The following is a 24,942-nucleotide window of genomic DNA, read 5'->3' as shown; positions in this document are numbered from 1 at the left end:
CTAAAACAGATACTGAAGATAACCTTTCAAAAGCTCTGGCTAGGAGCTTCAGACTTGAATACTGCAAATGTGAGTGAAGGCAGAACCCTGTGAAAAAGGAACAGGGAACAAGAAGCCACTGTTAGGTGCTAAATGCAAGCAACTACCATGCTGGGGAGATGGCTCACCCAAGGAAGGCAGGCACTTGCCACCGAGCCTGATGACACAGATTTAGGGAGAACTAACTCCTACAAGCTGTCCTCTGACCTCCACACATGTACTGTAGCACCCAAGTGTCCACACAGATCCACATCATACATATGCATAGTAAATAAACGTATTTAAAAATGCACATGGCTGCCAAATTTAAAAATTCTGTACCTGAGAGGGAAGCTAAGCAGAGGAAAGCTTAATAATTTTGAGGGAAAAGGAAAACATGAGACTAATTAGATGCCAAGGATAGCACACCCAACATTAGACTAACAGATCCCAGGAAATAAGGAAAGACAAAATGGAAAGGAAGAAATTATCAAAGAAATCATGAAAATGTACAAGAGGAAAAATGTTATTCACATGGCATAGAGTATCCTGAGTGCAAGTAGAATTTTGAGGCATATGCTTATAGATTATATAGACACAGATAGATGTAGGTAATTATGAAGTTTTAGAATACTAAGTTAGAAGTTAATGAAACCCTTGAAAACAAAGGAAAGCTTTTCTTTTTTCATTTGTGGGTGTCAGTGTGCTTTGTGTCTGTGTGTTTGTATGTTTGCGGGTATGTGAAATACATGTGGGAGTGCACATTCATGTGTATGCATATGCATGTAGTAGTCAGAATAAATATTTTAATGCTATTTGAAAAATGTTTCCTGGTCAGTATAATGTTTTAATATGAGTATCATATAGTTTATATACAGTGTGTTTACAGTTTGGCCATGGAAGTATTTTTCTAGGTTTTTGACTTAAAATACTATTTTATTTGCTAAAATTTCTACATATGCAATTCCCCTTTTTACCAGATGGGCATCTAAGGAAGATAGTGTATAAAGTATATTTCTATTTTATAACTTCTCTATCTAATTTCCTCACCCGAAGCCTCCTTCACAGGGCAAGCATAAGGGTTGAATGAGTTCAGCACACAGTACATGCTAAGCAAAGACACATAGGAAGCATGTGGCTATATTCATTCAGTGCATGACTGTGTTCATTCTACTGAGTTATGTGTATTTATGAAGAGTGACACTATAATTGGATTCATTTCCAGTCAGTCTGGTTAATGAAAATGCTAAGTTCTTTCATTTAGGAAGAACAGTTGTTTCCTCATTTCATAACTGTTGGCTGATTTCAGTTTGAAAAAGAGAAACAGCATGATATCCGATCATTCTTCTTACCAAAACTGAAAAGGAGACAGTTGGAAACGACCTGTGATGACCCAGAGGCATTCAAGGAGAAGATTACAGTGGCCTCGAACCCTAGAAAAATGGCTACAAGTGATAGCACTGCTGACAAAAATGGGTGTGAGCCTGAAGCTAAAAGGTTGAAGTCCCTGAGCACCGAGGACCACAGCAGTGCCCTGAAGGAAGGACCGTCCTTGCAAGCCAGAGCCACATCCATGGAAGTTGTCCATGAGGTCAAGCCCCCATTGGCTTCTCCAGCCCTTCCTGAGAAGGGGTGGCAGTGTGGCTTCTGCACATTCCTCAACAACCCAGGCCTTCCATACTGTGAGATGTGTGAGAACCCTCGGAGCAGAGCTGGTGAGTGCACAGAAGGTAGAGGTGAGGCTGGCAGGGAGGGTGCCCTAAAGACCACCCAAGCCTTTGGGTACTAGTGTTACAGAAGTGCCCCATGACTCAGCAGGGCCTACAGCCCTTAAAATAGAATAAGAATTTCACTGAGTAAAGACTGTAAATTCATCCCCTGTGGAATGTGAATGACTCCTAGTTCTGTCAAGAATATATATTCTGAGTGCCACTGGCTTGGCATTAACTTGGCACAAATGGGCATTTCTGAATAATGTCAACAGGATGTGAGCTCAGTGGGCAGGAGAAGCCTTGTTGCTATGGTAGCAAATGTGCTGCCCATCACAGACCTGCTGTTATGAAAGAAGTAGATATTCTTGTTTTTAAGGAAATTAGATGGTTTTTATATTTAAATAGAATCATTTTGTAACTACTTGGCCTGCTCAGTATTCATTGTGCCATATTTCTTGCTTGACAACTCATAAGCTCTCCTTCAGGTCTTATTAAAAGAATCCAACCAATACAAACATGCAGAATAAATACAATGTAACAGAAAAATATCAGAAATATTAGTATTCTCACTGTTTTCAGTTCCAGAGAATATTTTTATGGCAATGAAAAATGCCACATTGACAGTTGTGGAAACTAGAAATAGGTTATTTTAACAATGGTATAGTTGTTCACAGTGGTTCTCCTATATATTCATTCTTCTAACAGCAGGCTCTAGCCAGGACAGAACTAAGAGAACTCTAATGTTATAGTTTCCCACTCCTCCTCCTCTCAGTGTTAATCTGAAGGAAAGTACAGAATCGGAGTCTTTGCTCTCTCACTTCTGAGAACTCTATCAAGATTGACAAGTGGCCATCTGGGTAGTTGTGTTTGTTATGTTCTCTGAAACCAAACCAGAACCACACACTCTCTCCATGCGATGTCCTTGCCACAGTTAACGTGACCCCCTGCAATCCCAGCTGGTGCAATCAAAATAAAACAACTTGTAAAGTCAGCTCACAGCAAGAGTAGAAAGGGACTAGCTTAGAAAAAAAAAATCCTAGTTTATTATGTGTTTGGTAGTTCTCACTTTCCCTTTTGATGCTAGGAACAACAGTGAAAGTTTCTAGACCTGTGACTGAATAAGCAGCCTGCCAAGAAACCTGAAAAAATAAACTCCAGTTGTGAGCATGAAGTAGCCTGCTTAGGGAAAAGATAAGAATGTCAAGTAACAGTGCATTTCAACATGACAGTGGTCAGGTTTACATTATTACAATTGGCATAATGATCTCATACCTTGATTTGTTTGTACCCACAAGGTATTAAAGGGCAGGATGAATACTAATTAAAATTTTAATATTGCTTTCTTAAAACTCTTGAAGAAACAGTAGAATCCAAAAACATTAAAGGAGCCATATGGTTGCTGCAGTTTGTGAAAGCTGCTTTGAAATCAATAAGGCATAGTATACACTGAATGATAATATTTAACAACCAACAGCTGAAATTGCCCAACTTTATATCTCTGATTTGAGTGCCAGAGTGGTTTTATCCAATGTAACCTACAAAACATTTCTGCTCTGGTACCCAGTGGGGTCCTCAAGGTTAACATGTTCCAGGCTAGAATTCTTAGGGCTGAAGAGGTAGTCAGCTTCTTGCTGCATAAGCATTAAGATCCAAGTTTGAGGCATGGTGCTGCCTTTAATCCTAGCAGTTGGGAGTCAGAGGCAGGTGGATCTCTGAGTTTGGTCTACAGAGTGAGCCAAGAAAGCTAGGGCTACACAGAGAAACTATGTCTTAGTGGTGGTGGTTGCGGGGGGGTGGGCGGTGGGGAACCCAAGTTTGAATCTTAGCACCTACACAGAAGGCAGGTACACCATACATCCCCACCCTGGGAACACTGAGAAAGACAGATTTCTGGAACTCACCAGCTGGCTAGCCAGCAAAGCTAAATCAGTTAACTCTGGGTTCAATGAGAGACCAAAATAAAGTGGAAAATTACTGAAGAAGACACCAGATGTCAACCTTCGGTGGGCAGGCAGGCTGTCTGGGCTATACTTCTAGAGGACCCAGCTTCCCATCACCCACATGGCTTTAACTGCACAACAGTCTTTAACTGCAGTCCCAGAGGATTTGATACCATCTTCAGGCCTCCACGAACCCTGTACACAAATGGTGCAATGACATAGATGCAGGTAAAATATCTATATGCATTAAATGAAAATAAATTTAAAAATTTGAAAATAGTATCAATGGTATCTTTGATCTCCTCACCTTCTCTCAGTTGCTAAACTCCAAAATTCATGACTATACCAACTCCTAGGCCTGTTGCTGCCACTGAAAGCCATCAGCAGCTTTATCAAGACCAAGTAGCATCCTCCCCTCTTACCCTTTGGAATCTTTACTTGCAGAACAGTCAGAAACACCCTTTAATAATGGGCATCAGCTAGGCATGGCTGCATATGCCTTTAACCATAGCTCTTTGCGGGGAGAAGTAGATGGATCTGTATGAGTTCCAAACCAGCCAAGGCTACATGATGAGACCTGGGGGCAAGGGAGTCAGACTGTGATCATTAATCCTCTGTCTAAAGGTCTATAATCCTCTCTAATTCCATCCACAGTATATCCAATGGTGTAAACCCCTGGGCTAGGCTCAGCAGCAGCCCCGAGCTTAGATAGGGCTCTCAGACATAGCCCTGTCAGCCTATGCTATGTGTAATAATCTACTATTGCTCTATTCCAGTTCTGGATTCTACCCTCTCCTCGCTGCCCTCCCTGCCTCCGGTTCTCTCCACCCTCCTCATCTGTAGATACACTCTTTATTGTTTGATTACATTTTTCTGTATCCATGCATTTTGAAAGGAACCTTCAGAAGGCAAGACAAACAGTCCCTTCCTGATAAATGTTTTATAAGTCTGAATAAACATTGTTAACTTTATTTTTTTTTAATAAAATTGAGCTGTGACCCTTTAATCTGTGCTTGTTATATTTAAATTACTATATTTTTGTAATCCTAGCTGGCCTCAACCATCTTCAGGATAACAACAAAAGTGATGAAGATGCTGCTCAGGAAAGCACCTCCAAAAGTGACCAAGCTGGTTTGGAGTGTGAAAAGCAATGCCCTGAACGGTTGGAAGCTGAGCAGTCGGCTAATAGCAAGGAAGAGGCATTGGAAGGTGGAGGGGAAGACAGACTGCCATCTCAGCCAGGGATTGGTACGTCCTGCTTCTGTCTCTAGTGCTCAGATAGTAACCGTGTCGGGGATAGCGATGTGGCTGAGTTGGTAGAGTTCTTAGCTACCATGCCTGAGTCTACTGCTTCAGTCCCCAGCACTGTATGAACCAGTTGTGGTGGCCAAAGCTTATAATCGCAGCACTCAGGAGGAAGAGGCAGGAAGATTTCAAGGTCAAGGTCATCCTTGGTTACAGAGTGGATCTGAGGCCAGCCTGGGCTATGTGAGACCCTGTTTCAAAACTAACCAATTAAATCAATAAGTTCTAGATACCTTAATGCATAACGCTATTACTAAGTTTGTGATTGATACTTTATCCTAAGAACCTTCTATGTTAAAACACCCACCATTCTCAGAATCATCTTTAAATACCAGATGGCTCTCTGCTGGAATCAACACTATATTGCATCACAACCAGTAAATTGCTATTTCCACCAAAACGTTGCCCTGCCCAACCACAGCAAGCTCATTGACAGGGAGAGGGCTGTTTTTATTTGGGTAGTGCATCAGGTCACAGTAATCAGACTGAGAGGAACCAGCAGCCAGGTAACAAATCGTTACTCTGTTCTGCAGTGAATGCTCTGAGATGGCTAAGCTCAATCAGCCGCTGCTGCTGCTGCTGCTGCTGCTGCTGCTGCTGCTGCTGCTGCTGCTTCTTCTTCTTCTTCTTCTTCTTCTTCTTCTTCTTCTTCTTCTTCTTCTTCTTCTTCTTCTTCTTCTTCTTCTTCTTCTTCNTCTTCTTCTTCTTCTTCTTCTTCTTCTTCTTCTTCTTCTTCTTCTTCTTCTTCTTCTTCTTCTTCTTCTTCTTCTTCTTCTTCTTCTTCTTCTTCTAGATGGCTAAGCTCAATCAGCCGCTGCTGCTGCTGCTGCTGCTGCTGCTGCTGCTGCTGCTTCTTCTTCTTCTTCTTCTTCTTCTTCTTCTTCCTCCTCCTCCTCCTCCTCCTCCTCCTCCTCTTCTTCTTCTTCTTCTTCTTCTTCTTCTTTTTTCTTTTTTCTTTAAGAAACAAGGAAAGTGTTTCAGTGTTCTCTGAACAGGGCTGGGGAGATGGTTCAGTGGGTAAACCTGCAAGCATAGACTGCCCTGCCCTGCAAGCATAGACTCCTGAGTTTGAGCCTCACCACCCATGTGCAGGACTAGATGTGACATGCACACCTTTAAACCCAGCATTCAGGTGCAGATACACACATTCTACACAGATACAGACACCAAATGAAGAGCCCTTGGTGTTGAGGTTGTATTTACTTATTGCTTGTTCGTGTTTGCATTGCTTGTAGCTATGGTGGTCACTAAATGCCAGCCTGTAGTTGTACATGGGCCAGCTGGCAAATGCTGAGTAAATTGGGATCCGTTTCTTTTTTGACGTACTTAGTAACATGCAGATTGGGATACATCTTAAAACCATTCTAAATTGTTAGATGAGGCCCCTAAAAACATTCTATGTTAACAGCTGTTAACACTGATACAACTTGGAGTAAGATTCATAGCTTCAAAATGAAATGTTCATTTATGGCTCAGTGGTTAAGAGCACTGACTGCTCTTCCAGAGGTTCTGATTTCAATTCCCTGTAAACACATGTTGGCTCACAACCATCTGTAATGGGATCCGATGCCCTCTTCTGGTGTGTCTGAAGACAGCTACAATGTACTCACATACATAAAATAAATAAATCTTTTTAAAAGGAAAAAAAAAAAAACCCTAACTGGCAGTGGTGACACACACCTTTAATCCCAGCACTCAAGAGGCAGAGGCAGGTGGATCTCTGAGTTTGAGGTCTACACAGGGAAACTATCTCAAAACAAAACGGAGTGAGGGGTGCCGTTTTCCTTTTCTCCTTGGCCTTCCTTTTCCTTCTCTCAGAGTCTTCCCAAGAAGTGTCTTAGAGTACATGCTGTCTGATCTGATTTCATGGCCTTTAAATAGACACAATAGTCAGCAGTGAGACGGCTTCTCTTCTTGTGTGTCTCGAGTTTCTTTGTTCCAGCTGCAAGACCAATCCCAGGTGCCAGTGAAGCCTGGGGCCCAGGATGGCGTCCACTCAGTGAGCTAGTCTGAGAATTGTTGGACAGTTGTCAGCTGAGCTAGGAAATGCTGGGTTGCTAGCTGGACATAAACATGAACCAGGTGTGGCAGTACACACTGGCACACTGGCAGTACAGCAGCAAGACAGACGTTCAAGGTTGTTCTCAGCTGCATGGTGAATTCAAGGTCAGCCTGGACTACAGGAAATCCTGTCTCAAAAAACCAAGGCTGCGCCCAGCAAGTAGATAGGAAAAGGCCCTTGCCACCAGCCCTGACCACAAGAGTTTGACCCACATAGCAGAATGTCTTCTGACCTGCACGAGTGCTCACACACAGACACACACACACAAACACACACACACACACACACACACACACACACACTCTTTAATAAATCCACACAACCTGCAGATCTGTATCATCCTCATCCACTGCAGACACACTAGCATTTCCCTTGTGCTTGTCCCTGCTTCCTTCCTCCTGAGCTCTCAGCTCATCAACCTGAACAAATCCAAGAGATACATTACAGATCTTTCCAGTAAATGTGGATTTCCATGAGAAACCAACAGAAAGAAGGTTTGTTTGTTTGTTTGTTTGTATTTTTCTTTCTATTCCCTCTTTTACAGCCAGACAGATCCATGCTGTTCTGGAGCTGTAGTTCCATTCTAACTAGAAACATGCAGACAGGGAGGGGAGCTGTGTCAGCTCCATCTATAGTCTCAAACAATCAAATAATGCTTCGTGGAAACACTGAAGAGGGTATGTTCCCATAATGCAACTCTCAGCCCCCAAGAAGTATCAGCTACTATGGCACTGACCTTATAAATATCTTTCATCAAAGAATGATTTCTATCTTTACACATTAACACATAGATCTTCAAATATAAAGACACGCTGATTACAAAGCGCTCTTCTGACCACGGTCTGCAGACAGCTCTCATTAAACGGTGACACAGTACCTTAGCCAAAACCCAACATGCCACCTCTGGCTGTGACTTTTGTTTGTCCCGAGGGGTGCAGACCAGCAGTGTCTTCAGCCTCCAGCTGTTTGTATGGTATATAATAGGTGACCCTATTCACATATCCACAAACCAAATATAAAGCTGCTTCCTAGTGAGAGAGGTCGGTCATTCTTCTAAGAATTTGCTTTTGCAGTTTGAAACCTGTGTTCTCCTGCTCTGTAACCTGGTTTTTTCATACTATCCTTTCTCCTTTTGATTACAGAACATACTAAAAAATAGCTTTTAATTTATTATTATTATTATTATTATCATTATTATCATTTTGTGCGTGATGGCTGAGGGCCATGCGTGTCTCATGGCGTATGCATGGAAGGAAGCTAGATGATGGCTTGGTGGAGTTGGTTCTTGCCTTCCATCTTTATGTAGGAGTCAGGGACTGAACTCAGGTCAGCTGACTTTAATAGCCATCTCCCCAGCCCCATACTGAAAAGTATGTAGAAGTCTTGGAGTTAAGTAAATTCAATACATATAATAGCATTGCGTGTATGTCCTGTGTGGCTTTGAGTGACAGTAGTATTGTAGCTATGACTGAGCTCACAGCTACCACCTAGGTGATAATGATTGCAACATGCCATTGTTATCACTCGACATCAGACACTAATTTCAGAAATGTTTTTTAGTCATTAACATGCATTAATTGTGCAAGCTAGTGACTTTTCACTCTGACAGTTCCATGTGTGCATGTTGTGCCCTGACCATGCTTACCTTGCCCTTTCAATCCCTAGTTCTTGGGGTGTTTTGTTTCTTTTTCATTTATAGACATAAGTCACAAACTGGATTTATAAAGTAGCCAGGGCCTAGACTAGAAAATAGTATGTTGATGACATTGCCTAGTGGAGTGGCGAGCAGAGCCAAGCTTCTAGAACATTCAGAGGTCACTGACACTGAGCTGAGAGTATAAGCTCTGCAGCTAGAGAGACAGCAGGTGACCAAGAGTGACCTGACTTTGGTTCTTAGCACCCAAATCAGGTGGCTCACAATCATCTGTCCCTCTACTTCAGGATCGAGTGCTCTCTGGCCTCTACTAGCATCTGGATGAACACAGTGCACATAAATTCACACAGGTACACCCATACACCATACTCGTAAATACAAATAATAAATTCATTTTAAGAGTACAAACTCTGGAGCCCCTCTTACTCTTGAGCAAGTTTATGTGCTGAGATTCCTCCTGTTAAAATGTGCTTTTTGTTTGTGAGAGCTGCACTCAGGACAGTAGTTAGCACGCTTCCTGGGCCGGATGTGTTTAGAAGGCATTAACTGCATTCATTATTTAACCTGTGTTTTTGAGGGGGTTGACTTAGTAGTACCGGGGATCCAACCCAGGGTCTTTGGGCATGCTAGACAAATACTCTACCACTCAGCTACAGCCTCAGCATATTTGACTATAGTTATTATGTAGACTTGCTTCCATAATTTTTGTCCCTTCTGAAGAGTTCTGGGTGAAGAGACTAAGAAAATACTTATAAGTAATGATTAGGAAATTAGCACGTCTAGTCATTTCCTTGTGGATGAGACAGCAGCCACAGGGAACCAGGCACATCAGTGGCACTCAGCAAAGCTGTCCTGATGCTGATAATCAAATGGGGACTGTTTAGTCCCAGATGCAATATGTTCAGCAAAGAGGAGAGACTCTAAACCCTTCAAGTTTGGTAATGACTTCTGGTGTGAGGGAAGGGTCCCTTCTGACTAACTCATATCTTTTCAGCTGAGTCTGAATCTATTTGCTTCTTGTTCAGTCATTAACAAAGAAAGCCCCAGTTTCTGTATATGCTGATGCTCTTAGAAGACCTACCTTGGGAGTTAGTTATTTCAAGTCTAGACATGAATTGCTGATCAAGTGTGTTGATTTTTTTTATATATATAGCTATTCATCATTCTACCTTGCAGAATAGTAAAAAAGCTATTTTATTTTATTTATGTGTCTGAGCATGTGTTTAACCATGTGTGAGTGGATGATCAGAGGCTAGAAGAGGCCAATAAGCTGGAGTTACAGGTAATTGTGAGCTATTCAAGTGGGTATCAAACTCCAGTCATCTGAAAGAACAGAAAATTTCTCAGCTGCTGAGCCATCTCTCCGGACCCCCAAACCATCTAATTTAGACAGAGTAGGCAGGCCTTTCAGCATCTCTTTTTCTTCTTTATCAGAGCAGTTGAATAATCCAGTCAGCACTCTGCCAGTGCGTGAGACCTTCATGTTTTGTGCAAGCAGAAACACCGACCGGATCCACCTCTATACCAAGGTAAGTGTCACCTAGATCCTGTTCCACAAGATCCAAGACAGTGGACATCCTTAACAGTAAGATAGGAACCCAGTTTTTTGCCTCCACATAGCTTGGCATCAAATTCCTTTGTGAAATCTAAAGACAACATGAGGTAAAGTGGACTCGTTATGAATTCAGAGAAAGAGACCTTGATTTCCCTGTTACTGTTTAGTGTGATCTTAGGCACAGCTGCTCTTGGCTTCATTTTCTCCGCTATAAAATGTAGGGAGGATTTGGTGCAAAGATAAAACTCATCCCTGTAAGAAGCAACATTTTTATAACCTCCCAAGTCCCTGCCCCGCTGTCATCTCCACCTTCCTCACCCCCACCTCCCAAAGCCCCTCTGTGCTGAAAGTTAGAGAGAAGGCTTTGTGGAGTGAACACTCAGACCCCTGCAGAAGCCTAGGCTAGCAAAGTTCTCACTTTTTAGTCTGAGGAGCTTTCTGTGTGATGAAAATGTGTGGAAGGCCCCACAAGCTCTTGTTGATATGGGTTATATTTATTGACACTTACTCCATTCTGTATTAAAATGAGGACACTTAAAATAGTCATGTATTATTCAGTTTTATACTAACATTTATATTAATAATGTGTGTTTTTAAGATGACTTGTCTTTTCTAAAGCAGAGTGCTGTGCTGAGAAGAACAGCACTCCAGTTCTCAGTAGTTCTCTGGCTTCAGCCGAGGACAGCGGCTCGGGGTGTAATGGTGCATGTCTATCGTCCCAGCACCAGGAAAGCTGAGGCAGGAGGGACTCTGGGTGGAGGCCAGCCTAGGCTACTGTAGCATGATCTTGACTCAGCAAGACACATGAAGCTGCTAAGAAGAGCTCACTCGGACAATCCTAAGGGAGCAAGAGCTTGACAGGCAGATAGTGCCCCCCCTCCCATATGGCAAAATAGCTGTGATGGTGTGGGACCTCTGAGAGGGTCTTACAAACCTTCTATACCTTCTACACTCATATAAGTGTGGGAAAGTTGGCAGCGATTTTAAATGCCTCTGTTCATTCACTTCTGAATTTCTTACTAGTTTAGATGTACAAATCATGTTTGTAATTTTACATTGTCTATTCTATTGAAAGAATGCTTTTTATATTGTTTCACTATTACATTTCTTAGTATGGGGAAGATTTTTGTGCCATAGCACATGTGTGGAGGTCGGGAGACAGCTCTTAGGACTTCATTCTCTAGTTCTAGCCTGTGGTTCAGCACGCTCGGGAGCAGGCTCCTGTCCCCACGTAGCCATCTTGCCAGCCTGAAGGAGTGCTTTTTAAAACAGAACTTATGGTGCTGAGGGTGTCGCTGCTCTGCTTAGCATGCACAAGGCCCTGAGTTAGATATCCAGCACTGAAGAAAGGGGAGAGAGAGGGGGAGAGAGAGAGAGAGGGAGAGAGAGAGAGAGAGAGAGAGAGAGAGAGAGAGAGAGAGAGAGAGAGAACACAAAAGAGAAAGAAAAAACAAAAGAGAGAAAGAATGAGTGAAAGAGAAAGAACGGACAAAAGAAAAGAGGGAGGGAGGGAGGGAGGGGAGGAGGGAGGGGGTAGAGGAAGGAAAAGAAAAAAAAAAGCTTCTGACCAAACTACGTTCAATTGTGTTTTCTACTAAAGGAGATTAGATATATGGTATGCCATATAACCATGTTCAGTCAGAAGGAAATGACTGCACAGATACCAAATCACCACACAACATCCACTGTGGGAACCACAATGAGATGGAGCCTCCAGAGACCAAGCAGGGCGGTACTCGGTGCCCTTGTAGGCCTGAATGCCAGCCCACCCTGTGGAGCCTGTAGATTAGATAAAAGTGGTGGGAGCGGGGCATGTTGACAGCTCTTCACAGCTGGAACTGAGTGGAGACGAGACTTTACCATTTTATAATACAAGGGACTGAGGCACACTAGTAGAAGTTTGTGAAATCCCTAGGTCACTACCTAAGAGTGTGCTGCATAAAGGAGGAGTCAGTAACAGAAGTGTAATGCCCTGTGTCACAAGAGAACTGATCACTGACAGGAGACTCCCACAGCCAGGGTTTGGAATTACATAACTACATACATGGGTACACAGCACGTCATAAAAGCCTCCATAGCTTTCTTCTTCCAACACGATTGTGGACCGCTAGCATCTGTTTGATCAGGAGAGCTTGGATATGAGAAGCTGCTGTGGATCTAGTGAGTCCTCTGTATTAAGCAGGAATGGCGTTCACCCATGTCTTAGAGATGCCACTCCTCAGGGCAGTTCCACCTTCTTCTCCCGGCAGGCCATTAACTTCATGGAGCAGCAGTGGAAAATGGCTCTGGAAAAGCAGATTTTAAAATAAGTCTCTAGAATGTCTGTCTCCCTTCCCCTCCTGCCAATAACAGTAGATAATAAAGAAGGGATATTTGGATGCTTATCAATGCTGTGCTTTGATTGGAGTGATGCTCTGATATTATAAAGACCATCACTTGGGAATTGGAAAGGGTCGCACTGCTATTCTTCTGTGTTTAGTTTCTCATCATCTCCACGTATAGTCCCAAGTTAGGCAGTAGAAAACTATGTCGGGGCGGGAAGTACAACATCCAGGGGGACAACGGAAAACTTGGGTTATGTACAGGCAGAAGGCCTCTCCCACTCACCTCAGCTCTGCGGGGGACTCTTGTTGGGTATCCCTTGTCTAGAACATGCCCCCCAGTTTCTATTTGAGGAGACTGGTCATGCTATATGTTAACTAGACTCTTGCTATAAAGTAGTTACGCGTACCTGCTGCCTAAAGTGCACTAATAGTGTCTCCTCGTCCCTTATCAGGATGGAAAGCCAATGAACTGTAATTTCATTCCTTTGGATATAAAGTTAGACCTTTGGGAAGACTTACCAGCAACCTTTCAACTAAAACAGAATCGCTCTCTGGTAAGAAGAATTTTGAATAAAATTAATTTATTTTAAATAAAACTATTTTCATAACTTTAGAGATGATTTTTTTACTTTAATGAAAGAAAACCTCATGGCTTATTGCAGAGTCAAAGTGCAGGCTACATTCGTATCCATTCAGTCAGTGTTTATTAAATTCCACTGGTGCTAAAAATAAACGTGGAATCTGTTTCCTTGATGAGTGATCACACCTAGCGCTGCTGCTGCTGCTTAAGGCAGAATCATCCTCATGCCGGGTCCCTCCCATTCATAGGAGGATTAGCAGCTATGGTGTATCTGTCAGCATCACACTTATCTCTTATGGATAAATTCTAACAATGACACATTCCAGGAGCCAGGATGATGCCACACTGGGACTCTGGACTCATGATCAGAGTGAGGCCATAACTTCACTGTGCACTGCACCATTCATATTTACAAGACTAATGGAATTCTGCCTGCTTATTTCTGGGTTTTACTGCTCTGATCGTGGGAAGGAAGCATTGCTCGGGGGTCAGCTGTACCCTGTTGAAAGAAAGAGGTAGCGGGAGCTATGGTTTTGGCATCAGTTAATACTGACCCTCAGAGACAGATAGATTGACTAGATGCATATGTAGATACATAGATATATGCTACAGAGCTGATTGATAGATTTATCAATAGATGATAGATAAGTAGATAGATATGTAGATAATAAAGCCAAAGTTAGTGAACCAGTTATCCACAATCATGGTAACCATTTCCCAGTGACGCAGATTTACTGCTGGCATCTGACCTGATTCTGAGGCATCTAATACAGTGTGAGTGTCACAAGTTGCATCGTCCCCTGTGGCCCCACAGGACCTGCTTCCCTGAGGCCAGCTTTTCCCAGGTTGCTGCTGGGGTCTATACCTTGTTCAGGTTTCTCTGAACGCACTGTCACTGTTGGTGCCTGTGTGTTTAGAGCACGTACCTGGCTGCTGAAGTGCCTTTAGGCACTCGGGATTGAGATGGACATAGGAGGTTTATAACAGGGAAATACTATCAAGTTGAAGAGAGACTTAAGCTAGAGGACTCAGCCTGTTTGAGGGATACCATAAGATCAGTTCTCTCGTGTTGTGAACCTGGATTTCGGAGGAGGCTGCATCGAGAACTGTTAATGCTTCCTCATTTCTTTACTACCAGATTCTAAGGTTCGTCCGAGAGTGGAGTAGTCTGACTGCCATGAAGCAGAGAGTTCTCAGGAAAAGTGGTCAGCTGTTCTGCAGCCCACTGCTGGCTTCAGAAGAGATCACAAAGCAACAAGCCAAGGAAAATAATACTAGAAGGTAAGTCCTTTTCTTTGCATCCTATAGTATATTGTTTTCCAGGGCCGTTTCTATAGATCTGAGGCACCTCATGGAACCAGTAGTGAAATTTTGGTAAATTAGGAGGAAATTATGCTGGGGATATAGTTTGATGTAGAGTACTTGCCTAGCATACAAAGCCCTGGGTTCCTTCATAGCGCTGAATAAGCCAGTTACCCACTTGTCATTTTATCACTTAGGTGGAGGCATGGACATCAGGAATTCAAGCCAGTCCTCAACTATATGGGAAGTTCAAAGCTAGTCTAGGCAACATGAGTCCTTGTTTTAAGAGAGAGGGGGAGGTTAGGAGGGAGAGAGGGAGAATTATACTTAAAATAGTGGTTATGTTATTTCATAGCAACATAGTTCTAGAAGTAATGAACTTAACCAGATCTGCTGGAAGGGGTCAGTCAGATTGTCTGGATTTCACTTATCTGGAATCCTGCACATTGACAGAGAGGCCAGAAGCAGGGCTTGACACACCTGCGACCTACTAAGCAGCCTTAGGCAGTTACTAACAACTAGAGACCTTTTTACCCTTAGGGCTTCAGAGCAAGCCCCAGGACTCTGTCTACCCTACAGTAGAAGAGTTGGTTCTTTTTTTTTTTTTTATTATATGTAAGTACACTGTAGCTGTCTTCAGACGCACCAGAAGAGGGCATCAGATCTCATTATGGGTGGTTGTGAGCCACCATGTGGTTGCTGGGATTTGAACTTCGGACCTTTGGAAGAGCAGTCGGGTGCTCTTACCCACTGAGCCATCTCACCAGCCCGAGTTGGTTCTATTTTAACATACTACCTGTTCCCAGGAGTGTAAAATAACTGTCAGGTCCACGGTTGGAAAATAAGGGTTAATCGTGACACATGTATAGCTCATCTTCTGTCTTCCCCAAGAGTCCATTCCTAATGTCTGTACTTGACACTGTAAGCACCTGCACTTCTCTTCCGTGGACCTCTCTGCGATCATAGTCCTGGGTCTCTTAGCATGGAGTGAGCAGTACCAGGGCAAGTTGCCAGCTGTCTTGTAGCAGCGTTCCTTCTTTGGAGAAGATCACAGATTACTAAACCTACCTAATACACCTTCCTCCACTTGAATTAGTAAGTAGGGGACTGGAGAGCTGGCCCAGGGGTTAAGTACACTTGCTGCTCTTGCAGAGGACCTGGGTTTGGTTCCCAGCACCCACATGGTGGCTCACAACCATCTGTAACTTCAGTTGCAGAGGATCTAGTTCTCTCCTCTGGCTCCATGTTCCCAGAAGGGGAACGTAACTGTCTTAAGGGCCACAGTGTCTGAAGACATCATAGATTATAAGAACCCTAGAACACCCCTAGGGTCCACGTTATTTAAAATCAGATGTGGGAATGGAAGGAGGCGAGTGCAGAAAGCTCCTCAGCGTTCACAGAGACACCTCGGTGACTGATCACAAAGAAGAGAAAGGAACGTCTTTCAAGTAAACCTTTGTAGCCACAGAGGGCAGCAGCTTAGCAGCACTGGTGTCCTGTGGTGGAGCCTCAGCGATTGGCAGTGTTAGGAATAAAGGCAGACCAGAGAGCAGGTGTGGAAGACCAGGGTGATTCTCTTTCCTCCTTGCCATCCTGCCTGGGTACTTTTGAAAGGAACTTAATCTAAGAGCCTCTTAGAAACCTATAGCCCAGCAGGCATGAGGGAGAAACATCAACTTCACTCCCTACGAATGCAAAGTGGGGTGGGGGCTGGGGCTGGATCCTGTCTTTAAAATATTAACTGTCAGGCTGAAGACATGGCTCAGTGCATAATTGGCTTGTATATGGAGCAAAGTTCCTATTTCAGTACCTATATACAAGCTGGGCAAAGGGTAGCCTGCCATAAATCCCAGCAGTCAACTCTGGACACAAACACAGAAATCCCTGGGGCAAGTTGGCCAGCTAGACTAGCCAAACCCGCAGACATTCCAGATTCAGAAAGAGACCCCGTGTCTTAGTCACTGCTGTGCAGAGACACCACAGCCATGGCAACTCTTATAAAAACAAACATTTAATTGGGGCTAGCTTACAGTTTCAGAGGTTTAGTCCATTATCATCATAGCAGGAAGCATGGTGCAATGCAGGCAGACATGGTGCTGGAGAAGGAGCTGAGAGTTCTAGACTGTCAGAAGACAGTCAGGAGGAGGAGGCTCTCTTACTGAACAGAGCTTGAGCATAGGACCTTAAAGCCTACCTTCACAGTGACATATTCCTCCAACCTCCTTACAGTGCTACCTCCCATGGGCCAAGCATATTTGAACCACACCATGTTTTGGTAAATAAAGTAGAAAGTGATCCAGCAACATACCTGCTATCACACACTTGCAAACATAAATTCACACATACATACATACACACACACACACACACACACACACACACACAAAGACATATGTACTAAATATTGGGAGTCTTGGAAAGAAATGAATAGATCCCCAACAAGATTATGCTCCACCAGCTCTAGGCCTCATCCACGCTGGAGTCCTGCAGCTAGCTTCCAAGTAGTCCGTTTTAGATGATGGGAAATGACCCAGAATAGCAGCCATTGAGTTGGCTCTTAAATGAGCTCTGTTCTCAGAGACCAGGCTGATTTAGAGGCATCCCTGTCATAGTTGACCTTCTACCAGGAGGTCAGCACCCTAGAGCCCAGGATTATATCCAGCACGGTGAGTCACTCTCCAAAGCACACACTGCTCTTCTTTCAAAAATGTCTCTCCTCTACTAGTATTTAATTCAGAAATTGGTTTTGTGGGTAACATTCTCCTTCTCTGTTTGCCATAATTGAGATTCACCATGATCCTTTTGGGAGTTGGCATTCTTCATGAATGTCTACAAACCACAATGAAAAATGAAATATTGGCAACTCGACACTAAGTCCTAAAAGTGTCAGTTGTCCCTTCCGCTTCCTCGCTGGTCTCTCGTCTACACCCATGCCTTCGTGTGTGTGACCTAATGACCTTACTGAGGGTAAGAAGCATGGGAGAAGATTATATGCTGGAGTGTAGACACTTTACCAGTAGCCAAATGGAGCATTGTCTGCCTCCCCAGAAACTCATATAGGTGAAAAATATACTTACCATCTAATTATTCTAGATACATCACTAAAGAAGATGTTGCCAAGGCTTCCATGAGTAAGGTGAAAAGTGATGGGGGCCACATCCGTCTCATCACCAAGGAATCCGTGACCCAGGACTCTTCTCTAAAGTAAGTGCACAGTAGTACTCACACAGTAGTACTCAGTACTCACACAGTAGTACTCAGTACTCACACAGTAGTACTCACTCACACACGGTGAAGAGCACTACTGCAGAGGTGCACACCAGTGTCAGTGATAACTGCCCCCAGGATGTAGCCACGTTAGAGGTCACAAAACAGTCAGGATTTAATAGCTTTTCAGCGTTTCCAACAACACTCTTAGGCCCCAAGCTCATCATCTTAGACATTAGAGATAAGGAATACCCAAAACAGGAGCCTGTTTGGTCTACCACAGCCTGGGTAAAGATGTCAGGAGACCCGAGTTGAGTCTGCCAGCCTGGCGGTTTCAGTCATATCCAGCCGGTGTGCTTGGGATCATAATCAAGTGAACATGTGTCCTGTTGTGTTTCATTTCTAATTTTTATCTAATCAACTTGGAGTTTCCCAGAGAAGCCTGATATTTAGTAAGGATTCTGTTCCAATTTCTGTTCCGTCACTCCGTGACAGTCCCTTCATCCTGTAAGGTAGCAAAAAGCAGGAACAAGCCATGGCGCTCGCTCTGAGGCTGAGGAGACGAGGAGGCTGCTTGTGTCCGATTAATTTTTGTGGCGTGGCTCTTCTCAAGTTGGCTGAACTATGTGTTACTGACTACAGATATTTCATGTCCCACTGAACACCAGAGCTGAGACCTCTCTACAAAGCAATCGCATTACCTATTACTATACAGTATTTTGTTCAATTGTAGAAAGCTTGACAGAGCCTGTGTCCCATCTCTGAATCCCTGCCCAGCCGATCTCACTGTTGAGCCATCCCCATCCAAAGGCTACATTCAGGCGGTGGATAAGGAAGGAAGGCCACTCTGCCTCCGCTGCCAGCATCCCACCTGCCAGCCTGAGCAAACAGCCAAAGCCAGTGCCTGGGACTCACGGTTCTGCTCCCTGAAATGTCAGGAAGAATTCTGGATCCGATCCAATAACAGTTACCTGAGAGCCCAGGTGTTTGCAACAGAACATGGTGTGTGTCAGCAGTGTGGTGTGGACGCACAGGAGCTCTTTCTGCGGATGAGAGATGCCCCTAAAAGTCACAGGAAGAGTCTCCTCAATTCTGCCTGGACTGCAAAACTCCCACTGGAGCAGGTATGTTCTCAGCGTCCTTGACCTTGTTCAGAAATGCACAGGGGTAGAGAGAATACTGAAGTCACATGCCATCACCCACTTTAGCAGTCGCCATGGTGCTGTTGGCCTCCATCTGTCTCCAGCTTTACTCAGTCAGCTCTCTCTTATTTATCTCATGATCAAAGATAACCTGCCTCTCTCCAGTCCCGCTTTCGTCTTCTCTCCCTCCCTCCCTCCTTTTTCCTCCCACGCCTTTCTTTTCTCTTCTTCCCTCCTCCCTTTCCTCCCTCTTCCTTTCTTCCTCCCTTTTGTCTCTCTTACCCTGCCTCTCTCTCCTTCTGATCCTTCCCTGTTCTCCCTGTCGCTCTTCTCTCAGCTATTCCTTTTGAAAAATATAATCACAGTGCAAATGACAATAGCCAAGAGAATTACAATTCCTCGATTATCCTAAGTGCGTGTTTGCTTCCCAGGATGGTCTCACTTATTTTGTTCAGATTACGATGAAAATGCATTGAAAATTCATTGTGTTGTGGTGCCTTTATGCTCTCTTCCGTCTTCAGCACCCCCTCTCTTTTTATGCCATTGACTTGGGAAAGAAATGAGATCGTTTCTGTGGCATTTCCTGCGTTCTGTAACTCACTGTAACCCCGGCTGTGCTCTGACTTGTTTTCCTGCCTGACAGCTTCCTTAGTAATGGCTGTACGGTCTAGAGCTGTGCTTGGATTCTGCTCTGCTTTAAGAAGAGATTAAGTGGTGGTGCATGACTGCAAGCACAGACACTGAGCAGCTCACAGACCTGCTTCCAATACGTTAGCATCTTAGACTGGGTGCAAGGGAGTGTCGTAGTTAGGATTTCGAGTGTTGTGCCCCGACACCATGGCAACTCTTAAAAAGGAAATATTTAATGGGGCTGACTTGCAGGTCAGAGAGTTTTGTCTGTTATCATCATGGTGGGAAACATGGTAGCACACAGGCAGACATGGTGCTGGAGAAGGAGCTGAGAGACCTACATTTGACCCACAGAAGCAACTATGTGCCACTCTGGGTATGGGTAGAGTACATGAGACCTAGAGGCCTGCCCCCACAGTGACACACTTCCTCCAACAAGCCCATACCTCCTAACAGTGCCACTCATTCAAACACTTGAGACTATGGGGGGAATTCCTGCTCAAACCACCACAGGGAGTAACCCCAAAATACAGCTTACAATGAAAGGGCTGTGTGGTCCTCCCATTATAACACACGATTTTAATAAAGCAGCTCGTGGCTAGGTACTGTTCCTGGCAGGGTTGTGGGTGTCAGCATTCTTTCAGCCTCCCGAAGCTCAGGCAGAGGTGTGATCGCCTTAGGGAAACTATTTAGTTTCCAACTTAAAGAAAATGTTTAATTTTGTGGTGTGCTTCATCAAAAATGGGTCACCCAAGAAATCCCTGCCCACTAATATATTAGATGACTTCCTGTCAGCTAAATACATTGTATATTTTTAGCCACATGCCTTTAGTTCCAGAACTCAGGAAGCGAAGGCAAGCAAGCATGTCTCTGCAAGTTCGAAGCCAGCCTGGTCTACACAGTGAGTTTCAGGACAGCCAGTGCTACATAGTGAGCCCCTGACTATAAATAGATGGACAGACAGATAGGTAGAGAGACAGACAGACAGACAGACAGACAGATAGAGATATAATATTTAAATAATTACATATTTTAACTTACCGGCTACATTATAATAGGATTAGCTAACAATGATTTCTAAGAGATGAATTAGTATATCTCTTGGCTATAAGAAAGTGCATTGCAGGCTGGTGAGATGGCTCAACGGGTAAGAGCACTGACTGCTCTTCTGAAGGTCATGAGTTCAAATCCCAGCAACCATATGATGGCTCACAACCATCAGTAACGAGATCTGATGCTCTTTTCTGGAGTATCTGAAGTCAGCTACAGTGTACTATATAATAAATAAATAAATAAATAATCTAAAAAAAAAAGTGCATTGTATCTCTAATGATATTCCTGAGGTATCCCTTGGCCTCGTTGATGAGGGAGATACTGTAACCCTTGAGAGGAATGTCAGCCAAGCTCTCATACTGCCTGTGCACTGCAGGGTTCCTGAATGTGCAGTGAAAAGACCCAAGGTCATCTGAAAGTGACCTGACTAGGACTATAGCTGTCACAGGTTAGGTATTGCACCAGGGGTGCTGAGGGAAGATGCCTCAAAACCAGGCTCAAACAGAGTGAACAGGGTCTGTCGTGAGGCAGTCAGCACATGAGAGCTAGCCTCCAGGGGATCTTGTGCACGTCACCCAGGAACAAGAAAGGCCAGCCTTCTGGACCATCGAGCCTGTCAGTTAAACTGCTCAGAGGGAAAGAACTGGCCGCAAAAGGCACATCTGAGTGCCTTTATCTCAGGTAATGTTCAGCTACATCTCATTGTAGCAAAGGGCATCACTGGCTAAATGGGTTGTACAATGGCCTGGATACTGGCTGTTTTAAGGAGCTATCATTGTTTATTGCAAGGTACAGAAGTTCATTATGGAGATTTCATGCCATGCCAGGCTATGCAACCTGGAAAGTTGGTAAATAACAAATTCTGGCCAGCACTGGGAACACAACTCAGTTGGTCGAGAGCTTGCCTAGCACACATGAAAGCCTGGGCTCCATCCCCAGCATGCATAACCCTAGCATGGTGCTGCAGGCTGTAACCCTAGCACTTAGGAGGTAGAAGATCAAGAGTTCAGAGTCATCCTTGGCTACATGATGAGTGTGGTCACAGCCTGGGATACAGGAGATCATACCTGGCAAAGAAACCGTGAATGGTGCCATTCGCCTGCCACCGATGGAGGAGCAAAGGCATTTAGGCCAGCAATGCATGGTTATTTAATAATTAATATTAAGAATAAATATGTTAAGCAACTTAAAGGGTCAAAAACCAACCAATTCCCCCCCCCCTTCATCAGGGTTTCAGAATGCGTTAGGTGGCGTGGGACAGAACTCTTTTAGATACACATTTTACTGCTTTCAAATTGCTAACTTAGAGGGTTTTGTTTCTTTTTAGCTCACCACAAATGCTATAAAAAGCCATCCTAATGTGTTTCTCCCTGTGATTTTGCTGTGTGAAGGGGTTTCCCAGTACACAGCCCAAGGTTCCCACAGCGGATCTGAAAAGTTGCTGATAGTGTGTTCTTACTGCAGCTAAATGAGATGCTGAGAAACCCAGGAGAAGGCCACTTCTGGCAGGTGGATCACATCAGGCCAGTGTATGAGGGAGGTGGACAGTGCTCCCTAGACAACCTGCAGACCCTCTGCACAGTGTGCCACAAGGAGGTCAGTGACACTCACCCATATGACCCCAAAAATCCCTGGAGATGCACACGGGAGGTGGAGACTCCAAGGACGCGCATGCACCCATCTGGGAGCAGAATGGCATATGGCATAGGGCTTCTCTCATCGCTCCTGACACCTGGCTCTGAGGAGCTTCATAGTCACAGAGGAAAGAATGGCTGCTAACCCCTTCCTTCATTCTCTGGACTAAGGATGCAGCGCAGTGGGTAGACATGCGTGAGGCCCTGGTTCCATCCCAGCACTGCACAAACTGGGTGGTTGATGCCTGTGGGTACTGGGTGTGGTAGTGTAGCCCCCAAGAGGCTACACTACCAAGAAGGCAGGCGGAGCTCTGCCTTCAAAGCCATTCATTCTGAGCTACATAGTGAGTGTGGGGCTGGCTGTCCAACACTGTAAAAGACATCACCAGTGAGAAGCCCATCTGGGCTTCTCTGGGTCCCTTTGTTTTTTCAGAGTCTCGTGAACATTTTTATTTGGACCTAGCAGAAGAGGCTGGTTCTGTCCCATGGGATTTTCTACAGTGCCTTGTGTGTTGAGTTGGGAATGAATTTTCTGAGTTGGATCCAGATCTTACCCACTGAATACTGGGAACTTAAGATATGCATGCGCACCTACTTAGATGCTGAGTTCATGGCTTCTCCTAGTTCCCACATAGATGATCCATGATTGTCCGGGTAGTGGGACATTCTCCACAAGAATGTTTTCTTTTCTCCTTTTTTTTTCTTTTTTTTTATTATATATTTTCTTTATTTACATTTCAAATGCTACTCCCTTTCCTAGTTTCCCCTCCAAAAACTCCCAACCCCCAACCACCACCACCACCACCCCCGACCCACCCCCCACCCCACCCCTCACCAACCCACCCACTCCCCCTTTCTGGCCCTGGCATTCCCCCACACTGGGGCACAGAACCTTCACAGGACCTAGGGCTGCTTGTGGACGTTGTACATCGTGGTGCGCACTAGGCTCCGCACCACGATGTACAACGTCCACAAGCAGCTTTCCACCCCTCACCAACCCACCCACTCCCCCTTTCTGGCCCTGGCATTCCCCCACACTGGGGCACAGAACCTTCACAGGACCTAGGGCCTCTCCTCCCATTGATGACGAACAAGCCATCTTCTGCTACATATGCAGCTAGAGCCATGAGTCCCACCATGTTTTCTTTGGTTGTTGGTTTAGTCCCAGGGAGCTCAGGGTTACTGGTTAGTTCATACTGTTGTTCCTCCTATGGGGCTGCAGACCCCTTCAGACTTTGGGTACTTTCTCTAGCTCCTTCATTGGGGACCCTGTGCTCCGTCCAATGGATGGCTGTGAGCATCCACTTCTGTATTTGCCAGGCACTGGCAGAGCCTCTCAGGAGAGAGCTATACCAGGCTCCTGTCAGCAAGCTCTTCTTGGCATCTGCAATAGTGTCTGGTTTTGGTGGTTGTTTATGGGATGGATCCCCAGGTGGGGCAGTCTCTAGATGGTCATTCCTTCAGTCTCTGCCCCAAAAGAATGTTTTCCTATAACTGAGACCGGTAAACCTAGGCTCTCAGGACATTTCCTGTGGGTAAGCACTGCATCTATGGATAATGTGCCTTTTTCCAGACTTCAGCAGAAAGCTTTCTCCCCACCCTGAGCTATGTATCTGTTACCTCCTAGAGAACTGCCCAGCAAGCCAAGGAAAGAAGTCAGGTGAGACGACTCTCTCTGGCAACAAAGCATGGATCAGACATCACCCGGTTTCTGGTGAAGAAGTAAGGCGAGATGTAAACAAAAGCAGAAGGCCTGCAGGCAGAAGCAGTTGTCACGATTCATCTTCATGTTTGTCTAGTATTTTAAGAATAGGAAGTGTTTAATCATAAGTCAATAACTGAAATTTAGATTTTTGCTAAGCTCTCTAAGTGTTACATACTTAGCCCAAACTGAGGGATGATGGGAAGGTTCTGGGGTCTTCCTGACTCATGAAGACTGTCAATTATGTTGCAGCAAGATTTTGTTCCGCTTTTTTCCCTCTTATACACCTTAATCACTGCATTGCGCATGGGTAGTGTGGGACAGATATATTCACACAAACCTGACAGCTCTTGATTACCATTGCTTCTGGACTGTGTAGTATAAATGGAACATTCCAGAACAATCAGGGACATTTTGGAAACAAGCCATCATTAGTAAGGAATTATTACAGCTCAGGTGCATGTTTGGGGTGCAGGCTCCTTGCTTGATTTCTGGGCCAGTCTTCTTCATTGAAGAGATGCTTTTGTTAATGAACTGATTGTAAGCACGCATGGTGTCTGTGTAGAACTGCTGTGCTCCGAGTAACCATGAGAACAAGTGAAAGACCACAGTGCCGCACAGCCTCGCTTCTGTTTTCCTGTTTGCTCCCTTGTTTCCTGTCGCGGTTTGTTTTGTTTTTAATGTATAAAATCAGGCTAATTGTCAAAACAGATTTTGTCTCCTGGTCCTCATTTCCTGGTTTTAAAATCCTGGTAGTGATTTATTTTGTTCTATTCTTTAAATAAACCTTGTAATTTTTTAAAAATATCTTTAAATTATGGGTACGTGTATCCCTGTGGGGGTGGGGGAGATGCGCAGTTGCCCACAGAGGTGGTGTATCTCCCAGGCCTGCGTCACAGCAGCTATGACAGATGCTACAGACTGAGCTCCTAACCACGGGGCCATCTCTCCATCTCCATATCCTATTTTATTAAGTTTATTTCTGTTACCTCTTAAAAAGAAGGATGGCCAACAAATTGTGGTGGTACACGCCTTTAATCCCAGCATTCAGGAGGCAGAGGCAGGCGGATCTTTATGAGTCTGGGGCCAGCCTGGTCTACAGAGTGAGTTCTAGGTCAGGCA

At 44.5% G+C, this 24,942-nt stretch overlaps 1 protein-coding gene across 2 annotated transcripts in view; it reads left to right on the top strand.

Moving 5' to 3' along the window:
* Zranb3 (zinc finger RANBP2-type containing 3) overlaps positions 1-24,632 on the top strand; it is a 151,669-nt gene extending 127,037 nt beyond the window's left edge. The window contains exons 13-21 of one of the 2 annotated variants that reach the window (XM_021160555.1): positions 1,328-1,733; positions 4,721-4,918; positions 10,126-10,220; positions 13,023-13,124; positions 14,289-14,431; positions 17,546-17,656; positions 18,393-18,783; positions 21,949-22,080; positions 23,746-24,632. In XM_021160555.1, the coding sequence (XP_021016214.1) occupies positions 1,328-1,733; positions 4,721-4,918; positions 10,126-10,220; positions 13,023-13,124; positions 14,289-14,431; positions 17,546-17,656; positions 18,393-18,783; positions 21,949-22,080; positions 23,746-23,844 (1,677 nt within the window). In that variant the 3' untranslated portion in view covers positions 23,845-24,632. The remainder of the gene's footprint in view (positions 1-1,327; positions 1,734-4,720; positions 4,919-10,125; positions 10,221-13,022; positions 13,125-14,288; positions 14,432-17,545; positions 17,657-18,392; positions 18,784-21,948; positions 22,081-23,745) is intronic. The other variant, XM_021160564.1, reaches the window with a different exon arrangement.
* The last annotated feature ends 310 nt before the right edge of the window (positions 24,633-24,942 follow it).

The sequence above is a fragment of the Mus caroli genome, chromosome 1 (genome assembly GCF_900094665.2).
Source record: "Mus caroli chromosome 1, CAROLI_EIJ_v1.1, whole genome shotgun sequence".
Lineage (NCBI taxonomy): Eukaryota > Metazoa > Chordata > Mammalia > Rodentia > Muridae > Mus > Mus caroli.
Note: the sequence above shows the minus strand (reverse complement) of the source record. Positions and strands in the feature narration are given on the sequence as shown.